This window comes from Leucoraja erinacea, chromosome 2 (assembly GCF_028641065.1).
Source record: "Leucoraja erinacea ecotype New England chromosome 2, Leri_hhj_1, whole genome shotgun sequence".
Classification (NCBI taxonomy): Eukaryota; Metazoa; Chordata; class Chondrichthyes; order Rajiformes; family Rajidae; genus Leucoraja; species Leucoraja erinaceus.
In genome coordinates this window covers 27,283,613-27,299,487 of record NC_073378.1, presented here as the reverse complement: position 1 = coordinate 27,299,487, position 15,875 = coordinate 27,283,613, and the positions used below count along the sequence as shown (strand labels likewise).

Below are 15,875 nucleotides of genomic sequence, written 5' to 3'. Positions count from 1 at the left end.
AGTCTTGTTAGCTTAAAGATACAGCATGGAAACAGACCCTTTGGCCCACCGAATCCGCGCCAACCACGTTCACCCATACTTTAGGTCTATCCTAGACACTAGGGGCGATTTATAAAAGTCAATTAATCTACAAACCCGCACGTCTTTGGAGTGTGGGAAGAAACTGGAGCACCCGGAGAAAACCCATGCGGTCACAGAGAGAACGTACAAACTCCGCACCGACAACACCCGGAGTCAGGATCAAACCCGGGTCTCTGGCATTGGACGGCAACAACTCTACTGTTGTGCCACCGTGCCATCCTGACAGAAGTCTGTAAATTTATGATGTGCATAGATACAGGAGACAGTCAGAACCTTTTTCCCGGGGTGGAAACTTCAACAACTGGAGGGCATAGCATTACAGTGAGAGGGGCAAAGCTTGTAGGAGCTGTACATGGCAGCTTTTTTACATAAGGTCATTAGTGATTGGAGCAGAATTAGGCCATTCGGCCCATCAAGTCTACTCTGTCATGCAATCGTGGCTGATCTATCTCTCCCTCTTAACCCCATTCTCCTGCCTTCTCCCCATAACCCCCGACGTCTGTACTAATTAAGAATCTATATCTATCTCTGCCTTAAAAATATCGATTGACTTGGCATCCACTGCATTTTAGTCGGAGTAAAGGGGTAGATTATTTCCTAAATGGGGAGGGAATCCAGCAATCGGAGGTGCAAAGGGACTTCCAATTCAAATTGTGAAGTCCTTAGTTTCATAAAAGCAGCATCCATGAACCCTGCCTCTGGTACTTGTCTCCCAGTTAATAGGAAATCCTTAGTACTGCAGATTAACAGCATTTGCTGTGTTTGTGCTTCTGATCCAAAGTTATGCAAAAATTGGATTGAGGTCAGCATTAATGGCCACCATGATGAATCACCACACCGCACTCACTGGCCCCACTTATACAGAATAGCAGTTTGATTTATGTGCCAACCAACGCCTGCCACAACTCATTGGAATGTTCTTTTAACATAGATTGGGAATAAAAACCTAAGTTAAATATAACTATACACGATACTGTGTGAAAACGGCTGTAATTTATGATTCAACGGCAATAAACGACAGCTGGGAGAAATGATCAGAAAAATAGGAAAATCGCTGCAGGAGTAGGCCATTCGGCCCTTCAAGCCAGCATCGCCATTCAATATGATCATGACTGATCATCTAAAATCAGTACCCCGTTCCTGCTTTTTACCCATATCCCGGGGGTGGAAGATTGCAACCTTCACGAGGTCCGCACTGTTTCGACAAATGCAATCAACCAGGTGTGCACAATCAAATAAGATCAAATAGAACAAGTTGTCCTACAACTTTAGGCTGTGCATGCCATACCCAAGAAGAAGAAGGCCCATATCCCTTGATTCCATTAGCCCTAAGAGCTAAACATAAAAACATAGAATATAGGTGCAGGAGTAGGCCATTTGGCCCTTCGAACCTGCACCGCCATTCGATATGATCATGGCTGATCATCCAACTCAGTATCCCATCCCTGCCTTCTCTCCATACCCCCTGATCCCTTTAGCCACAAGGGCCACATCTAACTCCCTCTTAAATATAGCCAATGAACTGGCCTCAACTACATTCTGTGGCACAGAATTCCACAGATTCACCACTTTCTGTGTAAAAAATTATTTTCTCATCTCGGTCCTAAAAGACTTCCCTCTTATCCTTAAACTGTGACCCCTAGTTCTGGACTTCCCCAACATCGGGAATAATCTTCCTGCATCTAGCCTGTCCAACCCCTTAAGAATTTTGTATGTTTCTATAAGATCCCCCCTCAATCTTCTGAATTCTAGCGTGTACAAGCCGAGTCTATCCAGTCTTTCTTCATATAAAAGTCCTGCCATCCCAGGAATCAGTCTGGTGAACCTTCTCTGTACTCCCTCTATGGCAAGAATGTCTTTCCTCAGATTGGGAGACCAAAACTGTACGCAATACTCCAGGTGTGGTCTCACCAAGACCCTGTACAACTGCAGTAGAACCTCCCTGCTCTTATACTCAAATCCTTTTGCTATGAATGTTAACATACCATTTGCTTTCTTCACTGCTTGTTGAACCTGCATTCTATCTTTCAATGATTGGGGTACCATGACACCCAGGTCTCGTTGCATCTCCCCTTTTCCTAAGCGGCCACCATTCAGATAATAGTCTACTTTCCTGTTTTTGCCACCAAAGTGGATAACCTCACATTTATCCACATTATACTGCATCTGCCATGGATTTGCCCACTCACCCAACGTATCCAAGTCACCTTGCAGCCTCCTAGCATCCTCCTCACAGCTAACACTGCCCCCCAGCTTCGTGTCATCCGCAAACTTGGAGATGTTGCATTCAATTCCCTCATCCACATCATTAATATATATTGTAAATAGCTGGGGTCCCAGCACTGAGCCTTGCGGTACCCCACTAGTCACTGCCTGCCATTCTGAAAAGGACCTGTTTACTCCTACTCTTTGCTTCCCGTCTGCCAGCCAGTTCTCTATCCACATCAATACTGAACCCCCAATACCGTGTGCTTTAAGTTCGTATACTAATCTCTTATGTGTGACCTTGTCGAAAGCCTTCTGGAAGTCCAGATATAACACATCCACTGGTTCTCACTTACCCACTCTACGTTACATCCTCGAAAAATTCTACAAGATTCGTCAGACATGATTTACCTTTCATACATCCATGCTGACTTTGTCCAATGAATTCACCACTTTCCAAATGTGCTGCGATCCCATCTTTAATAACTGACTCCAAATTTTCCCCACCACCGATGTTAGACTAACTGGTCTGTAATTCCCTGTTTTCTCTCTCCCTCCCTTTTTAAAAAGTGGGGTTACATTAGCTACTCTCCTGTCCTCAGGAACTATTCCAGAATCTAAAGAGTTTTGAAAAATTATCACTAATGCATCCACTATTTCTGCGGCTACTTCCTTAAGTACTCTGGGATGCAACTTATCTGGCCCTGGGGATTTATCGGCCTTTAATCCATTCAATTTACCTAACAACACTTCCCGGCTAACCTGGATTTCACTTAGTTCCTCCATCTTGCTATTTTCGGCAGATTATTTATGTCTTCCTTAGTGAAGACAGAACCAAAGTAGTTATTCAATTGGTCTGCCATGTCCTTGTTCCCCATGATCAATTCACCTGTTTCTGACTGCAAGGGACCTACATTTGTTTTAACTAATCTTTTTCCTCTTCACATATCTATAAAAACTTTTGCAGTCAGTTTTTATGTTCCCGTTTTGTGCCAGTTTTCTTTCATAATCTATTTTCCCTTTCCTAATTAAGTCTTTTGTCGTCCTCTGCTGGACTCTGAGTTTCTCCCAGTCCTCTGGTAGGCTGCTTGTTCTGGCTAATTTGTACTCTTCATCTTTTGTTTTGATACTATCCCTGATTTCCCTTGTTATCCACGGATGCACTACCTTCCCTGATTTATTCTTTTGCCAAACTGGGATAAATCTAACTCTCTCTTGGGAACATCCAGTGAATTGGCCTCCACTGCCTTCTGTGGCAGAGAATCCCACAGATTCACAACTCTCTGGGTCAAAAAGTTTTTCCTCATGTCTGTCCTAAATAGCCTACCCCTTATTCTTAAACTATGACCCCTGATCCCACATCGGGAACATTTTTCCTGCATCTGGCCTGTCCAATCCTTGAAGAATTTTATCTGTTTCAGTAAGATGCCCTCTCATCCTTCTAAATTCCAGTGAATACGAGCCCAGTCGACCCATTCTTCCAACATATTGTCAGTCCCACCATCCCGAGAATTAACCTGGTGAACCTACGCTGCACTCCTTCAATATCAATAATGTCCTTCTTCAAATTAGTAGACCAAAATTGCACACAATAGTCCAGGTGCGGTCTCACCAATAAATGAGAATGCAGGAAATATTGAGCAGACCAGGCAGCACCTGTGGAGAACGAAGCTAATTTAATGGTGATAACCTCTTTGTTTAAATGATTGTTCTAGTTTACCGAGACATAGAAACATAGAAACATAGAAATTAGGTGCAGGAGTAGGCCATTCGGCCCTTCGAGCCTGCACCGCCATTCAATATGATCATGGCTGATCATCCAACTCAGTATCCCGTACCTGCCTTCTCTCCATACCCTCTGATCCCCTTGGCCACAAGGGCTACATCTAACTCCCTCTTAAATATAGCCAATGAACTGGCCTCAACTACCCTCTGTGGCAGAGAGGTCCAGAGATTCACCACTCTGTGTGAAAAAAGTTCTCCTCATCTCGGTTTTAAAGGATGTCCCCCTTATCTTAAAGCTGTGACCCCCTTGTCCTGGACTTCCCTAACATCGGGAACAATCTTCCTGCATCTAGCCTGTCCACCCCTTAAGAAGTTTGTAAGTTTCTATAAGATCCCCTCTCAATCTCCTAAATTCTAGAGAGTACAAACCAAATCTATCCAGTCTTTCTTCATAAGACAGTCCTGACATCCCAGGAATCAGTCTGGTGAACCTTCTCTACACTCCCTCTATGGCAATAATGTCCTTCCACAGATTTGGAGACCAAAACTGTACGCAATACTCCAGGTGTGGTCTCACCAAGACCCTGTACAACTGCAGTAGAACCTCCCTGCTCCTATACTCAAATCCTTTTGCGATGAAAGCCAACATACCATTCGCTTTCTTTACTGCCTGCTGCACCTGCATGCCTACCTTCAATGACTGGTGTACCATGACACCCAGGTCTCGCTGCACCTCCCCCTTTCCCAATCGGCCACCATTTAGATAATAGTCTGCTTTCCCGTTTTTGCCACTAAAATGGATAACCTCACATTTATCCACATTATACTGCATTTGCCAAACATCTGCCCACTCACCCAGCCTATCCAAGTCACCTTGCAGTCTCCTAGCATCCTCCTCACAGCTAACACTGCCCCCCAGCTTAGTGTCATCCGCAAACTTGGAGATATTGCCTTCTCTATCCACATCAATACTGAACCCCCAATGCCGTGTGCTTTAAGTTTGTATACTAATCTCTTATGTGGGACCTTGTCGAAAGCCTTCTGGAAGTCCAGATACACCACATCCACTGGTTCTCCCCTATCCACGCTACTAGTTACATCCTCGAAAAATTCCATAAGATTCGTCAGACATGATTTACCTTTCGTAAATCCATGCTGACTTTGTCCAATGATTTCACCACTTTCCAAATGTGCTGCTATCCCATCTTTAATAACTGACTCTAGCAGTTTCCCCACTACCGATGTTAGACTAACTGGTCTGTAATTCCCCGTTTTCTCTCTCCCTCCCTTCTTAAAAAGTGGGGTTACGTTTGCTACCCGCCAATCCTCTGGAACTATTCCAGAATCTAAAGAGTTTTGAAAGATTATTACTAATGCATCCACTATTTCTGGAGCTACTTCCTTAAGTACTCTGGGATGCAACCTATCTGGCCCTGGGGATTTATCGGCCTTTAATCCATTCAATTTACCCAACACCACTTCCCGACTAACCTGGATTTCACTCAATTCCTCCAACTCCTTTGACCCGCGGGCCCCTGCTATTTCCGGCAGATTATTTATGTCTTCCTTTGTGAAGACGGAACCAAAGTAGTTATTCAATTGGTCTGCCATATCCTTGTTCCCCATGATCAACTCACCTGTTTCTGACTGCAAGGGACCTACATTTGTTTTAACTAATCTCTTTCTTTTCACATATCTATAAAAAACCTTTGCAGTCAGTTTTTATGTTCCCTGCCAGTTTTCTTTCATAATCCATTTTTCCTTTCCTAATTAAGCCCTTCGTCCTCCTCTGCTGGTCTCTGAATTTCTGCCAGTCCTCCGGTATGCTGCTTTTTCTGGCTAATTTGTACACATCATCCTTCGCTTTGATACTATCCCTGATTTCCCTTGTTATCCACGGATGTACTACCTTCCCTGATTTATTCTTTTGCCAAACTGGGATGAACAATTTCTGTAGTTCATCCATGCAGTCTTTAAATGTCTTCCATTGCATATCCACCGTCAACCCTTTTAGAATTAATTGGCAGTCAATCTTGGCCAATTCACGTCTCATACCCGCAAAGTTACCTTTCTTTAAGTTCAAAACCATTGTTTCTGAATTAACAATGTCACTCTCCATCCTAATGAAGAACTCAACCATATTATGGTCACTCTTGCCCAAGGGGCCACGCACAACAAGACTACTAACTAACCCTTCCTCAGACGTTTAATATAATGCTTCAAAAGTTTAGGGTGGCAAGGTGGCACCGCAGTGTGGTGCTGCCCTACAGCGCTTGAGACCTGGGTTTGATCCTGAAAATAAGCTGGTCAAATACTAAACTGTTCTCCCTCTGCAGGAGGAAGCCAGGCAGATGTACGTGGATCTCATTGAAGAGCTGGTTTCTGCTGATGCTCCCCCGCAGAGGAAAGCGACTGCCACAAAGGATGGAACGTCGTCATTCCAGACACTGGACGTCACGACTGAGAACAACATCACCACTATTACTCTAAACAGACCAGACAGAAAGAATGCCATTTCAATTTTGGTAAGCTTGATTGGTTTATTAAATTTCAGTCGCAGATACCTGGTGTTTTACTGAAAGTAACAAACTTAACTTGGATTGGTTTGGACAAACTTAAGGATACAAGGTACTGCAGATGCTGGTTTATAACAAAAAAAAACAGTGCTGGAGCAACTCAGCGGGTCAGGCAGAAAAAGAATAGGTGACGTTTCTGGTCCAAACTCTTCTTCAGACTGCGAGAGGGGGAATGGAAACTAGAGATATGAAAGGTTCAAAGCTGGCCAATGAGCAAGGCAAGGTGGAGCCCACAATGGTCATTATTGGATGTGAAAGAGCTAATAACGAAGGGGTGTATGGATGCGAACAGTGGAACTGACAGGACAGAGAAACATAGGCAATAGGTGCAGGAGTAGACCATTCGGTCCTTTGAGCCAGCACCGCCATTCAATATGATCATGGCTGATCATCCAAAATCAGTACCCTGTTCCTGCTTTCTCCCCATATCCCTTGATTCCATTAGCTCCAAGAGCTAAATCTAACTCTCTCTTGAAAACATCTGCTCACTGCCTGCTGTACCTGCATGTTTACTTTCAGTGACTGATGTGCAAGCATACCCAGGTCTCGTTGCACCTCCCCTTTTCCTAATCTGACACCATTCAGATAATAATCTGCCTTCCTGCTCTTGTCACCAAACTGGATAACCTCACATTTATCCACATTATACCGGATCTGCCATGCACCCGCCCACTCACAACTAAGGTGGGAGAGGGGTGGAGAGAGAGCGAATGCAAGGGTTACTTGGGGTGTTAAACTGCCCAAGCCAAATATGGGGATCTGTTCCTCCAATTTGCGTGTGACCTCACTGACAGTGGAGGAGGCCCAGGACAGATAGGTGAGTGTGGGAACGGAAGAGGAGTTAAAATGTAAAGCATAGGAGGAACAGCGCCTCATATTTCGCTTGGGCAGCTTACAACCCAAGGATACAAGGAACTGTACGAGGTTTACAAAATAGATACAATTGCTGGAGTAACTCAGCAGGTCAGGCAGCATCTCTGGAGAACATGCATAGGGACCCTTCTTCAGACTAATTGTGTGGGGGGGGAGGGGGGGGGAGAAGCTGTAACTTAGATTGGTTTGGACAAACGTCACTTTAATTGCTTTGGACAGAACTTGGATTGTTTTCTCTGGAACGTTAGAGGTTGAGGGGAGACCTTATAGAGGTATATAAAACTATGAATTATGGGCATGGATAGGGTGGACAGCAAAAACATTTTCCCAGGGTGGGAATATCAAACACCCGAGGGCATGGCTTTAAGGTGAGCGGGGTAAAATTGAAAGGACGGGGCAAGATTTTATGTGCGCGATGGTGGTGGAGGCAGATACGATAGTGGCGTTTACGATGCTTTTAGATAAGCACTTGGAAATACAAAGAATGGAGGGATATGGATCACGTGCAGACAGAGGAGATTAGTTTAACCTGGCATCATGTTCAGCATGGCATTGTGGGCTGAAGGGCCTGGTATATATACCGCGTATTGCGGTTCATTATTGTCACTTTACCAAGCATTTTTCTTGCGAGCTATCCAGGCAGCGAAAAGATTTGATTACAATCAAGTTTTACATTCTTAAATTAATGCATGTTTTTCATTATGAAAGTAATTCAGTATGTTTATGGTATAAATATGTATAATTACAATTGTACAATAAGTAGAGCAAAGGGGAAGATACAGAGTGCAGAATATAATTCTCAGCATTGTAGCGCATCAGTTCCAGAGACACTCTTAAAGCAATTTTGTCTTGAAATAAACTTTGAGAAAAAATGTCTGCGTGTAATGAATGTGGAGTTGGTGATAATTTTAAGCATGTTATAATAGGAAGTTGGCAATCAATTCAAATGGCTTTTGGTACAGAAGTCAGTATATTAGAGATCAACTATAGATTGAATGTCATGAGAAGCTCGCTATTGCCATATCTACTGTAACGCTACAATCAGGATAGGACTCTCAGCATGCATAGAGTTATACAGCACAGAAACGGGCCCTCCAGCCCAACTCATCAATGCTGACCAAGATTCCCCATCAAGATGGTCACATTTGCCTGTGTTTGGCCCATACCCATCCAATCCTTTCCGTTTCATATACCTGAGCAAATGAACATTTATTTCAAGAAGACTAGAATACAAAAACAGGGATGTAATGCTGAGGCCCTATGGCCCCGTATATGAGGAAGGATGCGCTGACTCTGGAGAGGGGCCAGAGAAGGTTTACAAGAATGATCCCAGGAATGAGTGGGTTAACGTGTTCAAGAAGGAACTACAGATGCTGGAGAATCGAAGGTAGAGAAAATTGCTGGAGAAACTCAGCGGGTGCGACAGCATCTATGGAGCGAAGGAAAGAGGCAACTGATCAGTCTGAAGAAGGGTTTCGGCCCGAAACGGTGCCTCTTTAACTTCGCTCCATAGATGCTGCCACACCCGCTGAGTTTCTCCAGCAATTTTGTCTACCTATGAGTGGGTTAACATAAGATGAGCGTTTGACGGCACTGGGCCTGTGCTCGCTGGAGTTTAGAAGGATGAGGGAGGGGGCCTCATTGAAACTTATCGAATAGCGAAAGGTCAGGATAGAGTGGATGTGGAGAGGATGTTTCCACTAGTGGGAGAGTTTGGGACCAGAGGACACAGCCTCAGAATCAAAGGACGTTCCTTTAGAAACGAGATGAGGATTTTTTTTGTCATAAGTGGTGAATCTGTTGAATTCAATGCCACAGACAACTGTGGAGGCCAAGTCAATGGATGTTTTTAAGGCTGAGATGGATAGATTCTTGATTAGTGCAGGTGTCAAGGGTTATGGGAAGAAGGCAGGAGAATGGGGTTGGGAGGGAGAGATGGATCAGCCATGATTGAATGGCGTAGACTTGATGGGCCGAATGGCCTAATTCTGCTCCTATCCTTTATGAACTTATGTGTGTAAGTATAGTATTATCTGATTTGATTGGATAGCATTCAAAACAAGGCTTTTTATTGTACTTTGGTACACATGACAATAATAAACCTAAACCTAAGATGAAGAAAGTCTGAACAAGAACTATACCACAAATGCAGTTAATTATCCGAGCAATATACAACCCACAGCGAGTGTATAAAGTTACAGAGTCACACAGCATGAAAACAGGCCCTTCAGCCCAACACGCCCATGCCGACCAACATGCCCCATCTACACTTGCCCCACTTGCCTGCTTTTACCCCATATCCCTAAACCTTTCCTATCCACATACCTGTCTAAATGCCTTTTAAATGTTGTTATAATACATGCAAGAGCTCTATAACTTAGGAAACACGACTTTAAACCATGGATTCTGAAACTAGGTTGCAGCCTCTGACTCTCTATCTGTTTCCCTGGCAACTGTCTAAAATAACCAACTTAGGTGTCTTATTTGGAGAGACATGGAACTGCAGATGCTGGAATCTTGAGTAAAACAAAGTGCTGGAGGAACTCAGCGGGTCGGGCAGCATGTGTGGAGGGAATGGATAGGCAATGTTTCGGGTCGGGATCCTTTGGACTGAATTCAGAAGTGGGGAGAAAGCTGGAAAAGAGACGTGGGGGCGGGACAAGGCCTGGCGAATGATAGGTGGATACAGGTGAGGAGGGTTTAATTGGCAGATGGATGGAGTAAATAGAAAACATAGACATAGAAAACATAGAAAATAGGTGCAGGAGGAGGCCATTCGGCCCTTCGAGCCAGCACCGCCATTCAGTGTGATCATGGCTGATCGTCCCCAATCAGTACCCCGTGCCTGCCTTCTCCCCATGTCCCTTGATTCCACTAGCCCCTAGAGCTCCATCAAACTCTCTCTTAAATCCATAACAAAGTCTTTCTTTCCTGTGTATGAGATTACACATGATTACAATCAAGCCGTCCACTGGGCACAGATAAAGATTACAACATTTAGTGCAAAGTAAAGTCCGTTTAAAGATAGATCAAAGGTCACCGATCGGGTGATTGAGAGGTCAGGACTGCTCCCTAGTCGATGATAGGACGGTTCAGTTGCCTGATAACGGCTGGGAAGAAACTGTCCCTGAATTTGGAGGTGCGCGTTTTCACACTACTGTACCTCTTGCCCGATGGGAGAGGGGAGAAGAGGGTGAGACTGGTCCTTGATAATGCTGCTGGCCTTGCCGAGGCAGCGTGAGGTGTAGATGGAGTCGATGGAAGGGAGGTTGGTTGTGTGATGGTCTGGGCTGCATCCACTATTCGCTGCAATTTCCAGCGGTCTTGAATGAAACTGCTCCCAAACCAAGCTGTGAAGCATCCCGATAAAAATGCTCTCTATGGTGCATCTGCAGAAGGTGATGAGTTTGTTAATGAGTGGCAGGTTTTAGGGGTCAAGGAGTGGACGGGAATGTGGAAAGAGTAAAAAGAAATAGAATAGGATTCCTGTATGTTTTTAAAAAAGGTAATTGATGGTACCAAAAGCTTGATGGGCGAAAGCGCCTGTTTCCACGATGTAATCTTCCCAAGATGGCATCCAAGCCAGGCGACCCTGCATGCTGGTTCCAGAGGTGGATCTGCGATCACTCATTACATTCGCTCCACTCTTTTAAATCTTCATTACAACCGTAGCCCTTTACTCTGTATCTGTATACTGTGGACGGCTCGATTGTATTCACCATATTCATTAGACATCACTGATTTATAGAGTGATACAGTGTGGAAACAGGCCCTTCGGCCCAATTTGCCCACACCGGCCAACATGTCCCAGCTACATTAGTCCACCTGCCTGCGCTTGATCCATATCCCTCCAAACCTGTGCTATCCATGTACCTGTCCACCTGTTTCTTAAATGTTGGGATAGTCCCTGCCTCAACTACCTCCTACAATACAATACAAATTTATTGTCATTTGATCCTCAAAAGAAGTTCAAACAAAATTTGGTTTCTGCAGTCATACAACAAGAAAAGAACCAAGACACACAAACAGCACAATTTACATAAACATCCATCACAGTGAATCTCCTTCTCACTGTGATGGAAGGCAAACTCCTCTGCCAGCTTGTTCCATACACCCACCGCCCTTTGTGTGAAAATGTTACCCCTCAGATTCCTATTAAATCTTTTCCCCTTCACCTTAAACCTATGTCCTCTGGTCCTCAATTCCCCTACTCTGGGCAAGAGATTCTGTGCACTGATTTATCTAGCCTTTGTTGACTTATATTAGAGTTTATCAAGCAGCACAGCTCATAGAGCTGGCTGTGAGCTGTGGTCCAAGATGCTGCCCAAGCCTGGCGACTCTTTGTGTGCTAGTTTTCCGCTGACTGGTTAACACGCACAACCAAAAGCTTTTCACTGTACCTCGGTCCAGGTGACAATAAACTAAAGTAAGCTAAAGTAATCGTGTAGGAGGGAACTGCAGATGCTGGTTTAAACCGAAGATAGACACAAATAGCTGGAGTAACCCAGCGGGTCAGACAGACAGCATCTCTGGAGAAAAGGAATAGATGACGTTTCTTCAGATGCCTTCAGACGTCTCGATCTAAAACAACACCTATTCCTTTTCTCCAGAGATGCTGTGTCTGACCCGATGAGTTACCCCAGCTTTTTGTGTCTTTCTAAAGTAATTGTGTAATTATATTAATAAAGGATGCCCAGCTGGCTGTCTTTCCAAGGCAGCATGAAGTGTGGATGGAGTCAATGATGGTCTGGCCTGTGCACGGCTCAATTGTAATCATGTATAGTCTTTCCACTGACTCGATTGCATGTAAGCAAAAAGTTTTCATTGTACGTGACAATAATAATTAATAATAAAGAAAATTGAACTCTTTGGCTCTGACTAGTATTGAGATATACATATTCTCTTGTTCCTTATTGATCTTCGCATGAAATGGGAACCGCATCACAGACAGGCTGGTTTCAGTTCATGAAAGAAAAGGGATTTCACAGAGTAATAATCTAATTAAAAAATGTAATTAAGAGATGCTCAATCATGAGTGATACTGTATGCAAGATCTGGAAAATGTAGCCAAAATACATTTCAAATGTTCTGGTTAGTTTTTAATTAACGTTTCAGCTAATATCACTTGGATGTTCAGACATTAAATTATCCACAAACCTTTACAGTTGGGCATTTGTTTCATTTTTGATCTAATGAAACAGTTTTAATGTATTTAATATTGGTAACCTGTTGTAGCCTTCCTTACTGGTGAACACGGGTTTACGATCATGAATACTTTGTTAATCTTAGTCAGGTTGTCCAATTTCCCACCTGTGCATAATCACTATAATTACAATAAATGTATGAAACCATTAAATAATTCACCAGGGTTCTTTCAACTTTCGTACACTAATCTTAGCAAATTCAATAACTTTAATGCTATAAAACGGCTTTTAAAACGTCTCTACTAATGCCAATGTGCTTGAAAAGATGAGTGCAATATGGATAGCCTTCCCAAACAAGCACAGACCCTTCAGTGTTCGTGCCGAACATGATGACAGGTTTAACTAATTTCCTCTGCCTGCACGTGATCCATGTCCCTTCATTCTCTGCTATCCAAAATCCTCTTAAATTCCATGATCATATACGCCTCCACCATCTTGTAGAGGTATATAAAATCACTAGACTAATTGGGACCCGTTGGGTCCCAGCATCACACGGGAGGGCTGGTCCCCCAATGCAATATTCCACCTCTCCACCAATATAGTACAGGGTACAAGGCCACCAAATTCAAGTTCAGTTTCTTACCACTTCTAGCAGGGTGCAAGGCCACCAAATTCGAGTGCAGTTTCATACCATTTCAAGCAGGGTTCAAGGCCACTAAAGACAGCGAATCGTGACCTTTCCCTCCTCCATCTTGCAGAGACTTAGCCACGCCCACACTTCTGGGTTTTATAGTCCCTCCCCCCTCCCACCAGAAGGGGCATGGCCTTCATGGCGTAATTGACAGGAGAGAGAATCTCAACATTTTTTAAACACTAATAATTCTTTTTTTTTTAATTGATGGGAAAAATTCTCGGCACCTGATGAGCGGAGGGGGACTCTGAGTAAGATGGCCTAAAATCACAGTCGTATGCGGTAGCGTGTTTTCTAAAATCAATATACAGAACAACAGGGTCAAGATCAGACTTTTGGTAATATAGATTAGATGAATAGAGCTGCTGGAGGAGGTAGTTGAGGCTGGTACTATTGCAATGTTTAAGAAACAATTAGACAGGTACATGGATAGGACAGGTTTCGAGGGATATGGGCCAAATGCGGGCTGGTGGGACTTGTGTAGATGGGACATGTTGGCTGGTGTGGGCAAGTTGGGCTGAAGGGCCTGTTCCCACGTTGTATGACTCTATGACACCACTACCCCTGGCAGCGTGTTCCAGGCACCCACCATCCTCTGTGTGTAAAAATAAATGTATCCCGCACATCTCCTTTAAACTTTTCACCTCTCACTTTAAAGCTATGCCCTGCAGTCTTTGACATTTCCACCCAAGGATAAAGGTCTTGCTGTCGACCCTATCGATGTCTCTATATACTTCTATCAGTCTCTCCCCTCAGCCTCCAATGCGCCATAGAAAATAATCCAGGTTTATCCAACAACTTCTTATAGCTAGAGGAACTCAGCGGGTCAGGCAGCATCTCTGGAGAACATGGATAGGTGACGTTTCACATAGTGCTGGAGTAACTCAGCGGGTCAGGCAGCATCTGTGGAGAGCATGGATAGGTGACATTTCGGGTCAAGACCCTTCTTCAGACAGAATTCAGCCTGAAAAAGGGTCTCGATCAGAAACGCCACCTATGAGTCTGAAGAAGGGCTGTTACCTGAAACGTCACCTATTCCTTTTCTCCAGAGATGCTGCCTGACCCACTGACTGACTCCAGCATTTTGTGTCCGTCTTCGGTGTTTACCAGCCTCTGCAGTTCCTCCAGACACAACCCCTTCCCCCTTCTCTTTCCTATGTCCCTACCCCCAATTCTCCCCTCCCCTTTTTTCCCAGGATGAAAAAGTCAAATACTTGTGGCCACGGCTTTATGGTGAGAGGAGCAAATTTTTTAAGGTGATGTGCAGGGCATCTTTTCTACACGGAGGGTGGTGGGTGCCTGGAATGTGCTGCCAGGGGTGGAGGTGGAGGCAGATACAATAGTGGCATTTAAGAGATTTTTGGAAAAGCACGGATATGCAGGGAATGAAGGAATATGAATCATGTGTGCAGGCAAATAAGAAATGGTCTTGGTATCGTGTTTGGCACCGTCATTGTGTGCCCTCGGGTCTGTTCCTGTGCTGTGCTGTTCTATGTTCCATGAATTTCTAGAGTGCACATTTCGAAAGAACAGAAGAAACGTTGGAGTCATTACAAGAAGGGTCTCGACCTGAAACGTCACCCATTCCCTCTCTCCAGAGATGCTGCCTGTCCCTCTGAGTCACTGCAGTATTTTGGATCCAGTAATCTCTAACATTGGATTCTTTTTTTATTGGTCTTTACTGGCTTTATCTTGCACTAAACGTTATTCACATGACTATATTTAACATGTACCTGTACACTGTGGACGGCTCGATTGTAATCGTTTATTGGCTCTCCGCTGACTGGTTAGCACGCAACAAAAGCTTTTCACTGTACCTCGGTACACGTGACAATAAACTAATCTCAACGCAACTCAACAGAATGCAAGTTTACTAACAGTCCAAAAAGGAAATGTGTAAAGGAAAAGGTTGCAAAGTAACTGGGAAAGACTTTGGATGTGAAACAAAGTACAGAGCTCTTTTAAATTGCTGGCAAAGGCACAATGCCCTCATTCTGTGTTTAGATTCAACAATTGAGCCTCTTTCCAGATGCTGTGTAACCCTTTTTCAACAACTCCTCTTTAGAAGCCCACACCCTTGTAAAGTACTACCTCATTAGACATTGCTCTCCACTATCAAGTTTGCTGCAAGATTTTTTTATTATTAAGATTAAACATGAATCTTACAGGGGTGCACAGTAGCGCAGAGGTAGAGTTGCCACCTCACAGCGCCAGAGATCCGGGTTACATCCTGACTACGAGTGCTGTCTGTACGGAGTTTGTATGTTCTCCACATGACCTGTGTGGGTTTTCCCCGGGTGCTGTGGTTTCCTCCCACACTCCAAAGATGTGCAGATTTGTAGGTTAATTGGCTTTGGTGAAATTATGAAATTGTCACTAGCGTGCATAGGATAGACAATAAACAATAGGTGCAGGAGTAGGCCATTCGGCCCTTCGAGCCAGCACCGCAATTCAATGTGAACATGGATGATCATCCCCAATCAGTACCCCGTTCCTGCCATCTCCCCATATCCCCTGACTCCGCTATTTTTAAGAAGGAACTGCAGATGCTGGAAAATCGAAGGTACACAAAAATGCTGG

General features: G+C 44.1%; 1 protein-coding gene across 2 annotated transcripts in view; it reads left to right on the top strand.

The window, feature by feature from the left end:
- The window catches only part of eci2 (enoyl-CoA delta isomerase 2), an 80,246-nt gene that overhangs the window by 44,797 nt on the left and 19,574 nt on the right, over positions 1 to 15,875 (top strand). For both annotated transcript variants that reach the window (XM_055653744.1, XM_055653752.1), the window contains exon 4: positions 6,348 to 6,536. In XM_055653744.1, the coding sequence (XP_055509719.1) occupies positions 6,348 to 6,536 (189 nt within the window). The remainder of the gene's footprint in view (positions 1 to 6,347; positions 6,537 to 15,875) is intronic.